Below are 20,042 nucleotides of genomic sequence, written 5' to 3' on the forward strand. Positions count from 1 at the left end.
TGTGAGCAGATGTAGCAGCAATGTGTGTTTTGCATTACAACATGTGCAGTTGGGTTTCCAGGTACAGAAGGTTTGATTTATTAATAATGCCTTTAAAGCAAGTGGCTTGAGTTTTCACATTTTCATGTATTCTTTTACTTATCCAGCATTCCAGCATTTAACATAAATGGTATTACTTCAGTGCTAACAGTGACAGATCTAATGCACTATATCTGGATTAATTCATCATTAGTGTAAATAAAAAGGTTTAATGTCTTGTGATCATGAACAGCTATGGTGGTTCATTTACTTTATCAGATCAGCGTGGCACAGAAGGCACCATTTTATGTCAACTTTTGTTTGCTCTACGAGATGATGCACAGTTAATATGTCATGAGTGGTGAAATTATAATACTTGTCACTATAGCTGTGGCTTCATATTTACAGCCAGTCCAAATCTAGCTGTTTTCCATCCTGCAACATCTTTATATCAGAGTGCTGTAGTGAAAATGAATTAGACACAAAATAAAATGTCCATGTGATGGTTTTCAACGGATACTTACATGCTTGTAAGTTTGCAATTGCACAGAAATTGTGCATTTAATAATAATTTATTTTGCGAGAGAGATCTTAAGCATGAAACCATAAAATCGATGTGCTACAATGGATGGGATTGCTCCAACACTATAAAAGAGATAATTTAAAACATGAAAATACTTCACAGAAAACAACTGGCCACATTGAACACTGAACACAAGACCAAGCTCTGATGTTGATCCTCTGCATTATATTACCCACTAAACTGCACAAATGAATGGGTGGTGCATGGCAATGATTTAAATTAGTACTATGTTTGATCTGTGAATAGAGTTCTCTTTAACAAACTCCAGGTTTGCAATGTGTGATATTTATTTATTTAATAATTTCTATAACTTGACACATCCTAGCCGAATGAATTTTGCCTCAAGGCTAATGGATAGTCCTGGATTCCTATTTGCATGTTTGCACTCTCATTCTAACCCGCGCCACAAAATAAGGAAGATTTCTCTAGTTTTGAGATTGACACTATTGCCTCATAGTGCAATGCCAAACAATGATGTAGAAGCAGCTGGGAGTGAAATGAAAACTGTCTAAGAGTTCTGGTTGACATTTCCCATGGTGCGACATCGCCGCTGACAGCTAAGAAAACAAAAACATTCAGTAACAAATCCTTTTTTTTTAAAAAAAAAAGAAGAGAAAAAACATTTTTACCAGCTATTTCCGACATTTTGGGATTGACAGTCCCACTGCTGCAGTTTACTTGCTGTCCATCACTGCAAACTTATACTAATGACCAAAATAATGCACCATCACAGTGTACTGTGCGAATATATAATGTAATTTAAAGTAAAAGTAAAGTATTTAGTGGACTCCACACTTTAAAAAGCACTTGGCAGGTATGAGTGCAGGGTGGTGTGTGGAGCTGCACAGCAGGCTGCTGTGTTTTATTGCATTTCCCAGAGAGAGAGGGGAATATGATGTCATCAACATGTGTCTCATCTACTGTTAAGACCCCATTTCCTGATTTGACAGCTGAGCTGGGGATAAAGAGTTGCTGTTCTCATAATATACTGAGAGAAAAGTGTCCTTCTTCGCTCTTGCACTCCCACTAGGTGTTTTCTTTTCTCAGTCTCACTCCATGCACACTCACACAGGCACACACTCTGCATCTGTGCCATATTTCTGAACACAACTGTAGACTTTTCCAATTATTTTCCATCTTTATTTATAAAATGAAGCCGTTAAAAATATAGCAAGCATTCATTGTGACTAGTGAGACATACAATACATCATAATATTTAATAATTTCTTCCTTTATGACAAAACGCTGGGGTCTTTACAAGACAAATAATTTAAAGACAAAATGAAAACATCAAAAGTGAGAGGGAAACATATAACATGATAACTATGAGCTTCTGGCTTTGTGCGCAAGCTTAGGGCAGACTGTTGAACCACACACACATTCATACAATCAAAATTATTGCAAAGATTTGTACTGTATCTCAGTCTGCCCCAATAAAGCTGCGAGAGTATGAGATACAGTTGACTGTGATACGACAATATTTGACATAAGTCATGAGAAAAACAGGTTTAAAACGTCTTGAAGAAGCTGGTGTTTGGGTGGACCAAAATGCTGAAGGCCTCTATCATCATGTCAGCTACAGATTTAATGTAATGTGTATGAAAACAAGGCTGACAATTTACATTACTATTTGCTACTTACGCATATCAGCAACAAAATCCAACCTCTTAATATGTAGTTTATCAATAAAAAATGCAAAAAAGTATTTTAATAGTTAATAAGGTAAATATCGAGTTTGTAGTTTTTAATCCAAATATTATTTTTTAAAAATGAACATGTATGTGCCTGTAGACAGCTGAGAGGAACAAAAAGCTTCTTTGTGTTGTGTCTATAATATTCAGTGACACAGTCAATACAATGCTGTATGTTAACCTGCTCAGTGTTAGTGGATGCATACAATTATGAAATAAAGCAATCAAGCCTAGTGAAGCATGCTTGTCTTTTAGCATCAGCAACATGTTTTATTTTGACAAAATCATGTTTTTGGAGTGCAATATTATTTTTTGTCCATATTGCCCAGACCTAAATATCAACACTGGGCAAGGAAACAAAACCAGTGTTGTAGCATGTAAAAACATGCTGTGTATTTGACTTCCTCTGTCCTTACTTCAAAATATGTTTTAGGCCATTTAGACAGAGAACAAGGCACAAGAGGTGAACCACCAGCTTCATAAGACAACCATACTGTGCATGTGTTTTTGCAGAGAAACATGTGTGACGCTGTGTCTGCAGAAAATCTCACCACTCCTGATATAAAAAACAAACATTACAGTATTAAAAACTAGAAAAACAAATAAAGTCACAAATTAAAAATACATACATGAGACATATACCTGTATATTTGTAGTATCTTTTCCGAGATTCAACAGTATCTCCTGCACAGAGCCTTGCAGTTCCTTTGGGCATGTGGGACACATAGTGTTAAGAGCATGGAGTTCATTCACCAGTACAGAAGACTGGTAGAGTCTCTGTTTTTCTGCTGCATGCTTGCGTGTGTGTGTATTTGATTATATAACATGCAGGTAGGTGGACTTGGTGTCCACTCCTATTACATTTTTGGCGGTGCATCTGTAAAATCCTGTATCCCTACTTGTCGGATTCTGTATCACCAAGGAACCCTGAGGACTAAGGTAGCGGTTCCCATAGATACGAGCCTGACCCATCACCCTCAGCTGTGTCAGGTCTGGTGTTTCCCAGGTAACCGTCGCCCGGGGTGTTGCTATGGTCAGGCATGGCAACTCCACAGCAACCCCAGGTCGTGTGTAGGTCACCGGGGATGGGCCTGTTGTGATGCGTGGTGGGTAGGCAATAACGATGACGGGAACCGTGACAACTGAAACCGAAGAGGAGTCGTTACTGGTGGATCTGCAGGTGTAGGCGCCGCGGTCAAACACGGAGGCGTGTTGCACTGTTAGTGTTCCATCCTGTTGAACTAGATACTGGCCAGCGTCACTACTCTCACCTCGGGACAGTACTTTGCCACTGGGCATGGTCCAAATGAGAGAGCCCTGGGTGTTTCCATGTGTTTGAGATGCAGGGCAAGACAGGCGTAGGGTCTCTCCGTTAATGATGCTTACCAACGGAGCTGTTTTGGTGTTTACTGCTGGCTGTGAGGCAGAGCCAGTTGAGCGGGGTGGAGGGCCAGCTGGATGAGGTGCAGCAAGTAAAGACGGCCCTCTGTGTAGAGGCTTTTGAGTAACTGTGACTCTTGGATTAAGCTTCTCGGGCAACACTGGCCTGGAGCTTAAGGTTTGAGCTGAATCTAGTGAAGCTCCTGAGCGAGAGACCTCAATTAAACCACTTTCCTTCACAGGTCCTTCCACAGCTCCCCTGTGTGGAGATTTGGCTTCCTGTTGTGGCTCAGAGACCTCCAGCTCAACCTGTATCCTCGTCTCTCCTCTCTCACCTCTAACTACACAAACTAAGGTCCCACCATCAGTCACCCGCACACCTCTCAGCTCCAAGGAGCCGTTTCTGTGCACAGTAAGCCGGCTACCATAGTAAGGTGCTGGCAACACGCCATTACCAGACAGAAGCCAGGACACACGGGGTGGAGGGGAGCCTTGGGAGGGGCATGGTAAGAGAACAGTTTGGCCTTTCACCACTCGCTGCTTTACTGTCGTTACCACACCCACAACTGTGTTAGCAGAGTTTATAGTCCCAGTATTACCAGCAGCTATAGCAGTACTACTTGAACCACCTCTGTTTCTGTTACCATTGGTCACTCCTATATTGCTGCTCCCACTGAACGCATTTCCTCTAACTGTGCCAGTACCAGCTCCGATATTCGACACACTGCTGCTTAAAAATCCAACATTTCTAGAAATACCAGTGTTAGCACCATTACTAGCCTTTCCTGCAATTACTTCATTATTATTTGCCCCAGGATTCTTTTCTAGATCTCCTCTAACTGTGCTGTTACTGCTACTCACAATGCCGGGTCCATTTCTATTTATTTCAGTGTTATCTGCTTTAATGCCTATATTCCTGCCCACCACGACACTGCTACTAAGTTGAGTTGTAACTCCACTGACAGGCCTGTTGAATCCATTTTGACTATCACTCCTAAGGGCAGAATCAGAGCCACTGGTTGCTACATTAATGCCAGTGTTTGGTACAATGTTTTTTATCCTGCCATTATTGGTACTATACCCATCATTGCTGCTGTTATTGCCACCAAGTTTGCTCGTGACTCCATTGGTCAGTCTATTCTGGATTATCCCTGCATTATTAATGTTGACCCCTGATCTACTGCTATGACCAGCACCGGGCTCACTGCTAGTACTCCAGCCTCTTCCTCCCACCTGGCGACTCAGGTCATAGTTAGGTGGCTCCACCTCCAGACCCACCATCATGCTCCTCTCTCCAACTGAGTTGCTTGCTCGGCATGTATAGTTTCCTGTATCAGTTGTTTGAGCCAGGCGCACCTCCAGAGTTCCATCTGAAACCGCCACTACCCGCTCAGAATACGATCCAGATCCCAAACTTCGTGGGATGACACGGTGTGTCGGGGAAAACCATGTCACTGTTGGCGCAGGATCTCCTGTGGCATGGCAGCGAATTGTGGCGGTTGCCCCCTGACGTACTTTAACGATGTGATAGCTTCCGCCATGAGTGAAGGTTGGTGGAGATGTCATCATGACCTTTACTTTGACCTTAAAGTTTTGAATTTGAAAGAAAGATCAAATTAATGATTGAATTAAATTGCATTAAGGCATAACTAAACAACATTTTGATTGAAATTGTAAATAAAAAAATACTAAACTAGATGAATATTCTTTTTTTTTATTACCTTCATGGTGTCTTGGCCTCCTTGATTCTCAGCATAACATGTATACTCTCCTTCTTCTCCCATACCCACTGCTGGAACCAATAAAGTCCCATTGTCAAACACAGTTAGCCTCCGTGCTCGTCCTCCTCTACCTTCTCCCTGCAAAACGCTGTTCACCATGGTTCCATCTGGTAGGCTCCAATGGACAGCTGGGTCAGGCAGTCCTGATGCCTGACAGTCCACCTACAGGGAACAGGCTCATTATTACTATCATTTAAAGGTGTTTGTGCCGTTTATTTTGAATAAAACTGAACTTCTGAGAGCTTCTTTTTGTCAGGAGGAGTTATACACAGTATGTTTAGGGTTTTTTTTTTTAAGACTGTATCGACATTCACCAGCTAAGCAACCACCAATTTAGATGCATTAAAAAAATACAATTTAAACCTCATAAATGTTTAAACGAAATTTAAAATTAAAGGCACAATAATAATACTCTTTCCGCTTTCCTGCATTTCACCCTGCCTGACATTATTTTTCACTGGGCTGTTAAATATTCATGTCTGAAGTACTATCCCCTGAAGCCCACTGTTGATGATTCATAACAGACCTGACAGGTCTTTCTTTTCTTTTTGAGTCTAAAAATGTGAAGCACTTTTTGATCAAAAAACAACCAAAGACACAGCTTGAAGCTGTAGAAGTTTTTTGGCACACCATCCAGTGATAGAAGACACTATCACATATTATTGCCTCAACAAAAACAAGGCTCTAAAATCTCAACAGTGTAGGTGATGAAAGAAGCAGAAGATGAAATGCATGGGTAAGGTAGAAAAATGGCATAACATATGAATAGATTAAGCGAAAATACCAACTGTTATTTGGACTTAAGCAGAGAGTGGATTGGATATATAATTCCTCATAGCTTACCTTCAGTGGTTTGCCAAACAACACCATCTGATTGAGCGGCTGCCTGGGCTCAATCTTGGCAGGCTTGGTAGCCACAGAGACACGCAGGAGGCGGTAATCATCTGCGACCTTGTTGCGTGCGATACAGAGGTAGTCTCCAGCATCCTTCTCTGTTACTGCCTGGACTGACAGCGTCCCATTAGGATGCACCTTCAGACGTCGGTCAAAACTGAAATTCAAATGCAGACAGACATAGATCACAAAATTATAGCCATATAGAGTGTCATATAATACAAACATGATTACTAAAATACATAATTATACAACAAATGTTTAAGTAATCACACACAAACCAACATCCCCTCTACCTGAAGTGCATGTCCACCAGTTTCCTGCTGGCAGTTCTCCAAATGATGATGGGCGATGGGTTGCCAATCACAGAGCAGTGTAGCTGCAAAAGCCCTCCATAGTGGACAGTAGTGATGGAGGGTGATGTAGAGACAATACGTGCTTTACTGAAAGGTGAGAGAGGTGAGGGATGCAAAACAGCTGAGGCTCTGCTTTTGTCAGTAGAGGAAGAAGAAGTAACTCTTGCGTTATTTACAATGCTGGGTGAGACTTTGGTGTTATTTGTAGGCCCTGTGGGAGGTGGAGAGAGAGGGGAGGGTTTTGTTTTGTTGATGGTGGTCAAGTGTGTGGGGGAAGCAGTGATTATTTCATTGATTTTAGGAGTGAGGGAGTTACTGTGATTGAGTTGGTGAGAAGATGAGCGAGAAGAGCTGGGCGTGATCGGCAAGGTCCTAGATCTATCAAAGGGCGATGGAGGGGAGAGTCTAGGCGAGTTGAATGGATTTGAGGGGTGGCTGGGAATGGACAAAGTTTTGTTTTTATTGAGTGAAGATTGAGAAGATGTTTTTTCAGTAGGGACTTCTTTTGCCTCTTCATTTCTTGCTCCTCCCTGTCTTCTGTCTCCTTCTGCTCCCCCTTTAATTTCAACCCTCACTGTTCTCTTATCGGATCCAACAGCATTACTTGCTGTACATTCGTAATTTCCAGTGTCCTTAGGCCCAACTTTTCGAATGTGCAGTGTCCCATTAGGCAAGACAAAAAGGTTACCATGGAGAAACTGGGATGGTCGAACGAGAGTCCCATCTGGGATTCGCCAGCGGAGAGTTGGTGGTGGGGCACCTCGGGCAGAACATTGAGCGTAAACAGGCATCCCTGGAGACATGAGCAGGTGCTGCTCTTTGTGTTGCTGTATTACCGGGGGCAACGAGGACACATGTACACGAACAGAGGCACTGGCAGCACCTGCTGAGTTGGAGGCCACACAGCGATACACTCCTCTGTCACTAGGTAAAGGCTGTAGGATATGGAGGGTTCCATTTGTGTCCATAGTGATGCGACTGGTGGAGCGGGCAGTGGAGGTCAGGACTGAACGATCAGGTAGAACCCATGAGAGGAGAGGGGTGGGGACACCATCCGCCTGGCACTCCAAGTGCACCTCTCCACCCTGATGAATAGTAGCTTCTCTGTAGCTGGCCAGCTGCATCCGAGGGGGGCGGGTCCACACTTCTAGGGTGGTTAGTAATCTATCATGCAAAAGAAAAGCACACATATACTCAATATAGAAACATAAATACATTTTTAGCACTTTTAAATATAGATTTAAAATATTTAAAACAAGCCTAGAGTGTCATATTAGATATTTAGGAAACAGCCAGAGGCATGAATACCCAATTCAAACGAGAGATTTGCATAAAAATGTTAAATCCAGTAGGTATGTAAATATGTTTGCACATGAAAATATCAACACAACATACATAATACTAATTAAATTGCACTGTGCCTTGGGCCTATATTGTGTCCCATGGTCATTCCAACTAAATATATAATGTGAATATATTCATAACTGGTATCACTGGTCTCACCTGTCACGACCCAGAAAGCTGTGTGCACTGCAGATGTATGTGCCCCTGTCCTGCAGCTGAACATTCTGAATAAGAAGGGTGCCGTTTGGCAAGACCTCAAAACGCTGAGCCCTGGAGTGGAGTGACATCACTGCTCCTGAGAGAGAGTGAAGGAAAACAGACAGACAGAGAGACAGATAGACAGACAGCAAGAGAGAGAAAAGAGCAGCAGTGAAGAGACAGAGCGGGGAAAGCAGAGACAAATTGGGAAAGAAAGTTAGAGAATGAGTAAGAGAAAGAGAAAAGGAGAATCAGGGACATGCCGAGTGGCACAGCGTGAAGTAAAGTCAGTGATGCATTGCACAAAATGTTCCATTACTTTCTTGCAATATGTTTTTCCCACATGGCAAGTGAGAGAAAAGCCCATTGTGTGCATGCCAGTGCGTAATACTGGGTGTTAATGGGTTATTTCATCAGTGTAAAATGTGTTCATATTCACTCAGTTATAGTACATACTAAAGCTGAGACTGAGTTCCTTTTAAATGTGTGACCTCAGAATGTAAATACAAGCCTTTGTGTATTCTTTAAATGTACAGTTTGTAGTTTCAGCATATAAATGTTAAATCCTATGTTTCCCACCATATTTAAAAATATAGGCCTGGAGACTGTTCCAGAGGTTTACTGAGTAATCTGGAAAGTTTTGTTTTTACATTAGTCCAGATTTGACAGGCCTCTAGTTGGATATTTAACATAAATGTCAATGGAAGCTAAATCTGAACCCTGATTTGTACATTCATGCATTTAAGTGTGCACTTGTGTACGCTCAATAAATCTTTGCATCAGCTACACTCTGTGTACCTGTGGCGACCTTGGTCCATGTGATGGAGGGCTTCGGCTCTCCTTGAGCTTCACAAGCTAGTCTGGCAGTGCTCTCAGCTGGGAATGACACCGTCCTGATGTGTGGGTCTGCAATCCTTGGTCTGAATCTCCTAACTGGGGCCTATGAAAAAGATTTAGAAAACAAATTTTAGTGGCTGATAAAGTAATGAATAACAGAATTAATTACCTAATGACTAAAAATAGTTACAACTAGAGGACATCTGAAAGCATGACTCCACTAAACTTGGAATTTTGCAGGATTGTGTTGGTCTTGTTGAAGTTTAATTTTTCAACTAAATAGCATGTGATTGGAAAGCTTGCACGAGAACAACCTCAGTACATTATAGCTGCAATGGATGAAAAATTAGAACTGTCTAAGAGCAAAAAACAAATAAAAAAATAACTAGATCCACATTATTGCAGAATGTAATCAACACTCAAAACTCAACATGATTCATTAGTGCTAAAAAAAAAAGCACACTGCAGTAAGTTTTTGTAAAACGTTTTGTACTTTTTTAAAATTGTTTTTTAAGTATTGTTGTGGAATGATCACAAATTCAACATCACTGTGATAACAGATTTAGATTAATTGGTAGCCTGCCAACAATGCTCTAAAAATGAGTTACGTTAACTGATTATTTCAGATCCCTTAGGATTAGGCTCTCAAAACACCTGATGTTTTTGATTATGGAACATACATTTTCAGTTTCTTCTTTATATCTGGAAACCATGTAACTGAAGAATTTTCATAAACATCCTTCAGGTTTAATAGCAGGTCATGTGGATACAGATTAGACTTTTTCAGATCTGCTGTGGATTTCTGCTAAGCTTTTGCCCAAGGGTTTGCACACTAATGCAAACTCGTGTTTGTGTGTCTGTGCTGTTATTTTTTCTGGGCCGGCATTCACTTTGAAAAGACATGTTAATTTGAGCTCCACGTAGCTGACAACAAAGGAAAATAGCTTTATTTATGAACTGCAAACTACATTTAAGAGTACACTTAAATAAATGACTAATTGAACGAATGAATGAAAGCAAGGAACAGAAAAATAGGAAATCATTAAATAAATTAGCAATTAAATGGACAAATAAAGTCCTAGCTTGGCTGTAATGTATTTGCTTGGTTTATGATCCATTTTGGGTAAAAGTATCCACAAAATAGCAATACTATGTTATTTGAATTGATTTTTACTCACCCCAGGTGTGATAGGGAATGAAGGAGAGGGGGGCCTCTGTGTCCTGCTGCTGTGTGAATCGGGAATAGTATTAGCTCCAGGGTTCTTCCAGTCAATCGGGGGTCGACTCTGGTTTGGAGCACCAGAAACAGGTCTCCCTCTGGGGACAGCTTGGCCAGCACTTGGCCTCTCCCTATGTGATGCTGTGGTACTTGTTGATGTCGTTGTTGTGGTAGTAGTAGAAGATGCACTGGGTATAGCTGCCCTTGTAGTAGTTGGAGATATTTTGACTGAGATGGTGCTGGTAGGAGTAGTAGTTGTAGCAGTAGTAGTAGTGGGAATAGCTTTTAATGGAATTGTAGTGATAGTAGCAGCAGTAGTAGTTGTAGTCAAAGTAGAAGAAGGTCTAGTTGAAGTAGTAGTAGTAGTAGTAGTAGTAGTAGTAGTGGGGTTAGGAGTTGTAGGAATAGCTTTGGATGGAATTGTAGTACTTGTAGCAGCAGTAGTTGTGAAAGTAGTTGAAGGACTAGTTGAAGAAGTAATAGTAGTGGGAGTAGTAGATGTAAAAATAGGAGTTGTGGTTGTTGTAGTAGAGGTAACAGTAGGTGTAGTACTTTTGGTAGTGGTAGATGTTGGACTAATAATGGTAGTTGCAGTAGATGTGATGGGACTTGTAGTTATAGGAGTAATTGTAGTTGTTGTGGAAAGTGTGCCCTCATTAACAATAGTAGTAGAGGTACTTCTAGTGCTTCCAGCAGAACTAGCAGAATGAGTGCTCTTGAGAACAGCTGAAGGAGTTGTTGTGGTTTTTGCAGTAGTAGTAGCACTGGGGACTGTGGAGGAAGCAATGGAGGACAGAGTGGGCGACAGAGAGGTGGAGGAGTGGAACACATATGGTACATCCAACAAATTCCTCTCCAGCTCTTCACTGTGTTTGCTTGGGGGTCTATCAACATGTTTGCCTAAGGCTGTGTGCGTTTTTGTGTGTGTCTGTATGCCATGTGTATGTGCCCTGGAGTGGGTGTCTGGCACATGTGTCTGTGCAGTCGCAGCATCAGACTGAGTGGGTGCTGGTGTCGGCGTGGTGGTGAAGGCAGTGGACTCTGCCGTGTCTGGGATGGTGACTGAGTGAGTCATCATGTCTATATGTGTTTTTGTGTGAGAGGAGGATAATGAAGTGAGAGAGGAGGAAGAGGGAGTCAATGAGGGGGAGGATTTTGAAGTGGTGATACTAAGAGTGTTACTAATATGGTCACTGTGTGTCAAGAAAATAGCTGGAGATGTGGTGGTTGACACCAGTAATGACATATCAATTTTATCGGTGGTTGTTTCAGGTGTCGTAGTTGGTGACTTGGGGTTCATAGGGCCTGGCAGAGGTCGGGGTGGGGACAAAGGTCGCCCCCTGGGCCTGTTAATGATTCGTCTTCGCTGTCCGATCCTTCTGCGAGAGTTCCAAGGACTTTGATGCTGAGAGTTTGGAACCAAATTAGGGAATAATCCCTGTCGGGGTTTCTGGGGCCTCACTCTAGATCGGCTGGGGTTTGCTTCTCTCTCATCTCCTTCACCTGGTTCTGAGAGAATTTCATTTGTTCCTGAGATTGGCTTAGACGTGACTGCTTCTCTCTGTATTTCTGGGTTTGTCACAGTCACAGTCTGTGGACCTGCTTTCTCCCTCTGTATGTGTGTCTCTGTCTCGTTTTCCATATCCATATGTGTTTGTTCTGATCTCACTGGCCCTTTCTTTATCTCTGTGTCTGTGTCAGTGTCTGATTTTGTCTCTCTGTGTGTTTGCATTCCTGGGTGAACAGGGTGAATGGGCTGTAGGTCTTCCTCTTGCAGATCAGCGTTATCAACAGATGACCCTTCAGTTTCTGCTTCCACCCCTGCTCCCTCAGCTCTAACTATTTCTGCATCATCATCTCCCTCCTGTCTTTCTCTGCCTTGGCCTCTTCCCACTGATTTAGCTGTGGGCTTTCCTGCTGCAATGGGCTGGTTGTTATTAGTGTTAGCAGTCTTTTGTCGTATCTTAGCCAGGATGTCAGCCCATTTCTGCGGATCTATCCTTTGTTTGTTTGCAGTAACTCTCCGTCTGTTCTCAAAACGGTTTCTTCTCTGGTCAGTGGATGATACAGGTCCTCCTTCTTTTCTCAGGGAGCCTTCTCTCATTGGCCCACGTCTTCTGGGTTTACCAATTGGATAACGTCTGTTTGGAGAAGGTTGGAGAGGTCTTGGACGTTTCCTATTGCTAATATGAGTTCTCTCTTCTTCTTCTTCGTCTTCCTCTTCATTACCAGATCCTTCCACCACCTGATGTAGTAACGGAGCTCGTATCTGGGTTGACCGACCAGCAGCTGACTGCGGCCCTCTGGGAAAAGAAGAAGTCCTAAACTGAGGGGGGTGTCGAGACTGTAATTCCAGCTGCAAGAACAGAGAGTCACTACCATATTGGTTGAGCACAATGCAGCGATAATGACCAGCATCCCTCTGAGAAGGATTAGGCAATGTGAGACTCCCATTTGATTGTATCGTGATACCTGACACAGCTAATCCTTGTCGTACTATATTTCCATCTGGTAACAGCCAACTCATACGAGGCACTGGTGAACCAGAAGCGTTGCAGGACAGACTGATGGGTTCCCCAACTGTTCCGGTGACAGAAAGTCCTACTTGTTCTCCTGAAGGTGGAATTGAGGACTCTTCTACTGCCAGTCGAATGGGGAGAACATCTACATCTCTGCCTGCCCGAGCTACGCAGTAGTAGATACCAGCATCTGAGAGCTGCACTTTGTGTAGAAGTAAACCAGAGGGTGAAGCCCATGGCCTACCATCTAGACTGTTGGAAGGGGAGATCTGCTTGTATCCATCTGGGAGAATCCATTGTACTTTGGGGTTACCAGAACTTAAAATAGGGCAGGGTAACTCCACTTTACTGCCTGCTGCTGCTACCAGTGCTGTGGTAGTGTGATTAGTTGAAATCAGCACCCATGGGTGAGAGGCAGGGGATGTCATTGAGGGATGAGAAGCAGGATCAGGACGAGCAGAAACTCTTGTTGAGTATATTAGTTGAACTTTGTGTCCGTTAGACTGTGCTCTGTTTAGCTGAATGCTAATAGCTGGCTGTAGCAACCATTGTGGTCTGATTTTTACAGAAGCTTTGACTCCAGTGTGATAATATCCATCTGTCTCTGCTGCCTGCTTGTACCGGTAGGCCAATCCTGGGGCTTTGCTCAGCATAATTTCCCTATCCAGACGAACTGCAGTCTCACTGTAGTAAGCTAGGATCCTCCAAAGTTTCTCATAGCTCTCTCTTTCCACAGGGCAATCCAGAGAGAGTGACAGAGCGAGGGGGAGAGGAGAAGGGGAGGACAGGGAAAGATCTGGCGGAGGAGCAATATCCTTGGACTCTGAAGAGTAAGTGATGTTGCAACTCAGATCAACGCTGTTCCCCTGGTGATCAGACAGACCCAGAAATGCAGAGCCTAAAGGCTCTCTGAAGGATTCACTTGATTGGATTTCACTGATTTCGGTCTCCAAAGGTGTATCTCTTCCTGGGGAGGGGATGACTGGTGAGGTGCATGATAGGTCAGTCTGCTCAAGCAAGCCCAGACCTTGAAGGGAATTGGGCGAGCTGCAAATTGGACACTGAGGGCCACCGGGACATTTCATTAAACCTAATTGAAAGAGAGAAACAGAGAAGGTTATGTCATTAAAAGCTGCCTTATCATCTTTGGCATATCAACAGTATTACATCATGACAACTATGCAAACATATTAATGCACATTTCAGCTGTCTGCACATATTTGTGGTGTCATGTATTAGTTATGCCAACTCTTTTTCATTCTTCATTCATTACCCTGTATATCTCTTACTAATTATGTTACTTTGTTTACTCATAAATCATAAGTGTGCATCACTTCATTGTTACACAGCAATCATTAGCCTATATTTCAACCGTCTGCACACATCAATGCTGTCATCATGGATTAGTCATGGCAGGTTAAGTCTGGCATATCAATGAGACACATTTCACGGTCCAACCTTCTTTCACATCTCAATAACAGCCATAAGGCAGACTGGAAGAAATACAGAAAATGTGCAGAACAGAGAGAGTATGTGATGAAAAGCAGGTGGAGAGATGTCAGAGGCATCAAGATAACAAAACCAGATGCATTAGAAAGTACGTTTATCGGGGTGGTGTTTAGCTCAGTTGGTAGAGCAGCCATCCCATGTGCGAAGGCTCAGTCCTTGCTGCGGCAGCCCAGGGTTCGAATCCGACCTGTGGCTCCTTCCCACATATCATTCCCCATCTCTCTCTCCCCACATTCCTGTCACTCTTCAGCTGTCTTTATCAAAATAAAGCTTCAAAAGGCCAAAAATCCCATCTTTCTATTATCTGGATGGATTGCTTACAGACCAATAAATCCATGTTGTGTTTCCCAATCCTTTTTTTAATCTATTTTCACTGAAGCAACCTACATGTTGCATTAGCCATCTCATATCTACATCTCTGACTGAATTAAACTGCCTCAAAGCCACAACAAATGATCACCACATAAAGCGTTTGCATGTGGAAGACAGAACAACAAGTGAAAATAAATAATATTTCAGACCAGTCACCTGGATGAGACAGACTCCAAGTGAGGAACCAGTTCATTCTACAGTCACAGCTCCATGGATTAGCCTGCAGCACAAGAGTCTCCAGCAGAGGTGCTGTCACTAAGGTCTCTCTGGGCAGAGTAGTTAGAGTGTTGTTGGACAAGTCTAGGTGTCTACAGGAGGGAAATCAGAGTAAAAAAAAGAAAAGATTGAGATGAAGAGGGGGAGGGAGAGCACAGAGGTTGAATCAAAGTCATAGTGGAATAGAGGGATGGATGATAAGAGTGGGAGTGGGCAGAGGTGACAGGTTAGGGGAAAGAAAATCATCCATCATTTTTATCTTTTTCATCACCCTCATGTTGAAAACCAAGTTTTTCCTCTGCAGTAGCAACACAACTGGACCAGAAAAAGACTAAAGAGACAGTGATATAGCTCTAGCATGAGAGGTTTAAATATCAATAATGGGAATGTCCATCAAGCTATTGGTTTCTTTGAGGAGTCAATTACCAGATATGAATGGGAATTTCAGCCATTACCATCTTTGCTATTCTTAGTCCTAAATGAACTCAGTTCAAATGTATTCTTTAAGCTTTCGAGACACATTTTCAGTTTAAGAAAAACTGCAAATCTAGTTGAATGTGTTTGGGATCCAATCTAGCAGTAACTGACTTTGTAGACAACTTGCTATCCTACTTCAAGAAGTACCAGCAGGGTGTAGCCAGCAGGCTACAATATATATGCTGACTGCTGAAAACTAAACTTTCAAAATGTTTCAAAACTTCCCCACCTATGGTTATAATTATGTGCTTTAAGTGTTAAAGCTCACCTGAGTGTAGAAAAGTAATATGTATTCAGGAGGGACAGTGTACACAAAGCGTGAGGGTGCAGCTGATGCAGCCTGTTTCCTTGCAGACGTAGCAGCCTGAGGCTAGGCAGCTGGAGCAGGGCCCGGGGATGGATGTGCTGGAGGAGGTTGTGATCCAAGTACAGACGCAGCAGTGAGGTCAGGCCGGAGAAGGTCAGAGATGAAGAGATCTCTCTCAGCTTGTTATAGCTTAGCTTTAATATCTGTGGGGGCGGAAGGAAGGCTGGATTAGAAAAGCAATCAAATAATACACATCAAGGATGATGAGCAAAGCACGTCGATCATAAGCCTATCACTGGACACCAGATGCTTGTAAATTGAATTCATGACAAATGATACAGAATAAGGGGAGCTGGAATGCGGATGAAGACTTGAGAGAAAAATTCTTTGTAAGCAAAAACCACTTGATGCACTCTGTGTGTAAAGATATGAGGAAATACTTCAGCAGCACACAGTCGCACTGAGAGAATAGCCCATAGCTCTGACCAGATGATATATCCCCAGTGTGAGTTTATCAGGTAGGGAAAAATAAAAGCGTATTCTAGCTCTGGGGGTCTTCAACTTTTCAGATATGGAATTAAGCCCTTTATCCTCAGAAGTATCTCGGGGATCTATTGCTATTCTAGCCATGTGTGAAGAACCCACCAGATTTTAAGGGAGACGCACCATGAAAACCTGCTTGTCGAGTCGTGTTTCGGTGAGGTTTGTGATAAATCTGTTCTCCGGGGATGCTACTTAACTGGAAGAGTTTCAGCTGCTGACAGATCTAGCACGTGAAGATGTCAGCACATAGAAATATGGATCCTATTATCACACAATGGCAAATATATCAGCATCTGCCTGAGAGATGAAGGGAACAATTGCTTGTTGAGTAATATCACTTCCCCACGGACTGCTAACTCTGCCCTTAGGTTGCTGCTAAAATGTCCAGGGTGTTTCCTGTCACTGAGCAGCGAAAAGAACGATGACTTGTAAATTATGCATTTGTTGTAGAGAAATTAGAAAAATGTAAACAGAATCATGTAAACTGTTATATTCATTTGTATACTGGATTCACAGATCAAACAATTGATCCTTTTATAAATCCATTTGTTTTTAACAGTATGACTGCAAGATTTAGGCACATTTATCAATGTGGCATCCTCTCTAAATTATACCAAACCCTTCTGACAAATAGAATATATCTTGTTAATCCCTGCATTACTCATGTTGTTAAAAACTGAAATCTGGTCTGTCAAACAGTTTAAGTATATCCATCTCTCATAGTTAGGAAGCTAGGCTGTAAACGACAAGTGCTAGACATGTATAAAGTTTAATAGCTGAGCTTTGTGAAACAAAGCACATGTGAAACAGTGCAGACGTCCCTGCATGGTCCTCCCATGACTGAGACTGGAGAGGGATTAAAGTGAAGTTCGTGAAGAGTTGCTCCAGGTTTGATTTCACATCTGTGTCCTGCAAAAACCTTCATCTCCGAAGACTCAGAGGTTAAATATGTGAGGAAACACTGGTTTGCTGTCCCCATTAACAGCAACATGATTTATAATCCAGCACTGATAGTTTAGTTTGGCAAAGGACAGCTCAGGACATTTTCAATGTTGGCCATCGTTAGCTGTCTGGTAGACAGGTCTGCTGTAGTAAATCAGCATCAGCACAGAATCAGCACAGGCATCTGCAGGATAATCTGCACTCCAAATGTTGTCTATGCATCATTTTGTCACTTGTCCTACTAAACAATTATCCTTGAGTTTCATTTCGTATGGAACTCCCTCTCTTTGCATTCCTATAGTGTAATATTGATGGGTTTAGTGCATCCTCTTCCTGTTTACCTGTAGTGATTTCATATCTCTGAATGCTCCGTCTGGAAGATGATGGAGGTCATTGCTGTGAAGCATTAGAAGCTCCACCTTCTTTAGCCCAGCCAGGGAACTGTCATGAAACCCGCTGATGCTGTTGAACCTTTTGGAGCACAGACAACACGTCAATAAGTCAACAAATAGTATTATCTCTGTCTTAGCTCATGATTTAATAATACTCAATTTGACATCTGTGGGTGTGTTTGCAAGGTGAATCAAATCCTAAATCTCAGAATCTTATTTGTGTGTGTGTGTTTTCATGCATTCATGCTTACCCTAAGTTTATACGCCGTGTGTGTGCAGGCAGACCAAGAGGTATTGTGAGCAGGGAGCGAAAGGTACAGTGGACTTCACTGGCCTGGTAGCAGTTACAGCTCCTGGGACATGCCTGGCCCATGGGCACCAGGAGTGTCAGCATCAGGAGAGTCAGCACTGCCAGCAGCAAACACACACGCCGAAACATCTTCACTCCACAATGGGAGAAACAGCTCTGTGATTATCACTGCCAAAGGGAAAAAAAGGGAGTCAAGGCTGATGGAGAACAAAGTGTATGACATGTCCCTAAATTAAAATGGGAGTCTCTCTGTCTCTCTCTCTCTGTCTCTCTCTCTCTGCCTCTCACACACCAGTAGACAATTTTATTCATACACCCCCCCAAAACACAAATTTGACTCAAGGGGATTTGCAATCTGTTAAACACATGACACACTCTTTCCTAAGACCCACGCTGAAGCCACAGGGTCACATTGCACCTGTCTCAAACAAAACATATATTTGCGCATTTGGCCATGCACGGTAGGTTAATTGAATGACACATATCACCACATAAATCTAAGTGAACGCGGAAAAGCGCAGGAGGATCCAACAATAAAAAAGGGAGAGAAGAGGAGACAGAAACTCTTCTACTCCCTCCGCCCCACCACCCCTAACTCTCCATTTCTTCCTCTCTCTTTTATCTCGTCTCACACAAGCGCACAAATGCGCATTTAAACCATTCAAATCCATCAAACCAAATGTAGAGCGAGGGCTGCGAGAAGCGTTTCAAACGTAAAGCTAAAATTAAAGTAAATTACACACAAGAAGCTTCCAAGATGAATAGATTATTCAAATGCATAGTCATGGTTTATAAGAACATACCTTGAAATCCTTTGGTCCGGAGGAATGAGTTATTTCACGGAATTATTCATTTTACGCATCAAATTCTGATTTTTATCCAACTGCTCGGTTCGGAAATGTGATATGCAATTAACTAGTTTATTCACCCATAAACTTCGAGACTGTTGAATTAAGAAGAAAAGTTGTCACATTAGAGCGAGAGAAAAAAAAAAGCGTAAGTATGTAAGACTTTTGTCAAGTCCGCACTACAGCAAAATGCTTTTAATAACATCCAACAGGTCTTCTTGTGCGTCTCCAGAAAAGAAAAAAGTAGCACTGGAAGCGGCAGGCGGGCTATTTGCAAACGCGTCTGGCGCTGCGTGAATGTGCGTGTATGTGCGTTTGTGAGGATGACAGTGGATGTGTGTGTGTGTGTGTGAGTGTGTATTTGAGTTTAAGGAAAGGGACTGGACTGGAGTGAACTTTGAGTGACGCTCAGGCAGAGGGGTTTGTCCAAGGAGGGGCTTTCTGGATTGGAAACACAGAGGTAACAAGCTGCTCCACTCAAATCATTACGCACTCCGTGTAGGCCACAGAAGTGGAAGACATCTTCCTGATGTGCTACAGCTCATCTTACACCATCTGTCTCAATTATGCTCCTTTTATAACTTCTCTGTTATATGTATCCTAACCCAATTTTTCAACTTTTTTTTTCTTACATATGGTGCAAAGCTGCAGAAGGGCCTTAGCAAGGAGTTTTGAAAAACTGCAGTTGTGTCCCACCACACCCCCTCCAGGAACACTTTTTTTTCTCATTTATTGATTCATTTAACTGTTCCATTATATATTTTCTTCCCCACATTAACGTCCAAAAGTTGTGTCATTGGCTTTTTCACACTGCCAGGATGAAATTCTTGTGAACTACTAAATCCTATTGCTTAAATAAAAACAACCAATTTGAGGATTTATAGACTTATTTAGTCTTATGTCACCCTCCTCAGATCATCCTCAGGGGACATGACCCCTGTGTTATCAAAGGTAGCTATGTGATCCTAGGCTGCATATTTATGATATTTAAGGTAAAACATAACAGACAAAACACAGCATTAACCTCACAAGGTTTGGTCCATGGACTGATATGTGTTTGTATAGTATAAACATGTTTTAGGCTTCTTCTCCATTCCATGCTCATTTGGCCTCATTCAGTTTAAGGGACTGCAGGACAATGAAGCCCAGATTGAACAAATACTGGACTCATCTAGTACATTGCTCCAGACAGGTCTCCTGAAATGTGTGTTAGGGCAGCTAAATAAGGGATTGTCCTCTCTTTCGTGTGATCTCAGATTCTCAAGCACCCTGTAATGATCACACCTCCTTCTGAGAGGCTTAAATG

At 42.4% G+C, this 20,042-nt stretch overlaps 1 protein-coding gene across 1 annotated transcript; it reads right to left on the reverse strand.

Annotated features, from left to right (window-relative positions):
* Nucleotides 1-1,740: 1,740 nt before the first annotated feature.
* LOC104928947 (matrix-remodeling-associated protein 5) lies at nt 1,741-18,985 on the reverse strand. The gene is made up of 12 exons (XM_019267030.2): nt 18,692-18,985; nt 17,830-18,056; nt 17,528-17,657; nt 15,663-15,904; nt 14,858-15,009; nt 10,261-13,910; nt 9,044-9,185; nt 8,207-8,342; nt 6,644-7,867; nt 6,297-6,504; nt 5,394-5,615; nt 1,741-5,256 (listed from the first exon to the last, which is right to left on the reverse strand). Exons 2-12 carry the CDS (start codon nt 18,015-18,017, stop codon nt 3,109-3,111), a joined length of 8,442 nt encoding a protein of 2,813 aa, XP_019122575.2. The 5' UTR covers nt 18,018-18,056; nt 18,692-18,985; the 3' UTR covers nt 1,741-3,108.
* Between the last annotated feature and the right edge of the window lie 1,057 nt (nt 18,986-20,042).

Source organism: Larimichthys crocea, chromosome XVIII (genome assembly GCF_000972845.2).
Source record: "Larimichthys crocea isolate SSNF chromosome XVIII, L_crocea_2.0, whole genome shotgun sequence".
Classification (NCBI taxonomy): domain Eukaryota; kingdom Metazoa; phylum Chordata; class Actinopteri; family Sciaenidae; genus Larimichthys; species Larimichthys crocea.

Coding starts and splice junctions, on each gene's coding strand:
- LOC104928947 (XM_019267030.2), bottom strand. CDS start 18,017: ATGTTTCGGCGTGTGTGTTTGCTGCTGGCAGTGCTGACTCTCCTGATG. Junction 8,343..9,043: donor ATGGACCAAGGTCGCCACAG/GTACACAGAGTG, acceptor ACTCTCTCTCAG/GAGCAGTGATGTCACTCCAC. Junction 5,616..6,296: donor TGTTTGGCAAACCACTGAAG/GTAAGCTATGAG, acceptor TGTTCCCTGTAG/GTGGACTGTCAGGCATCAGG.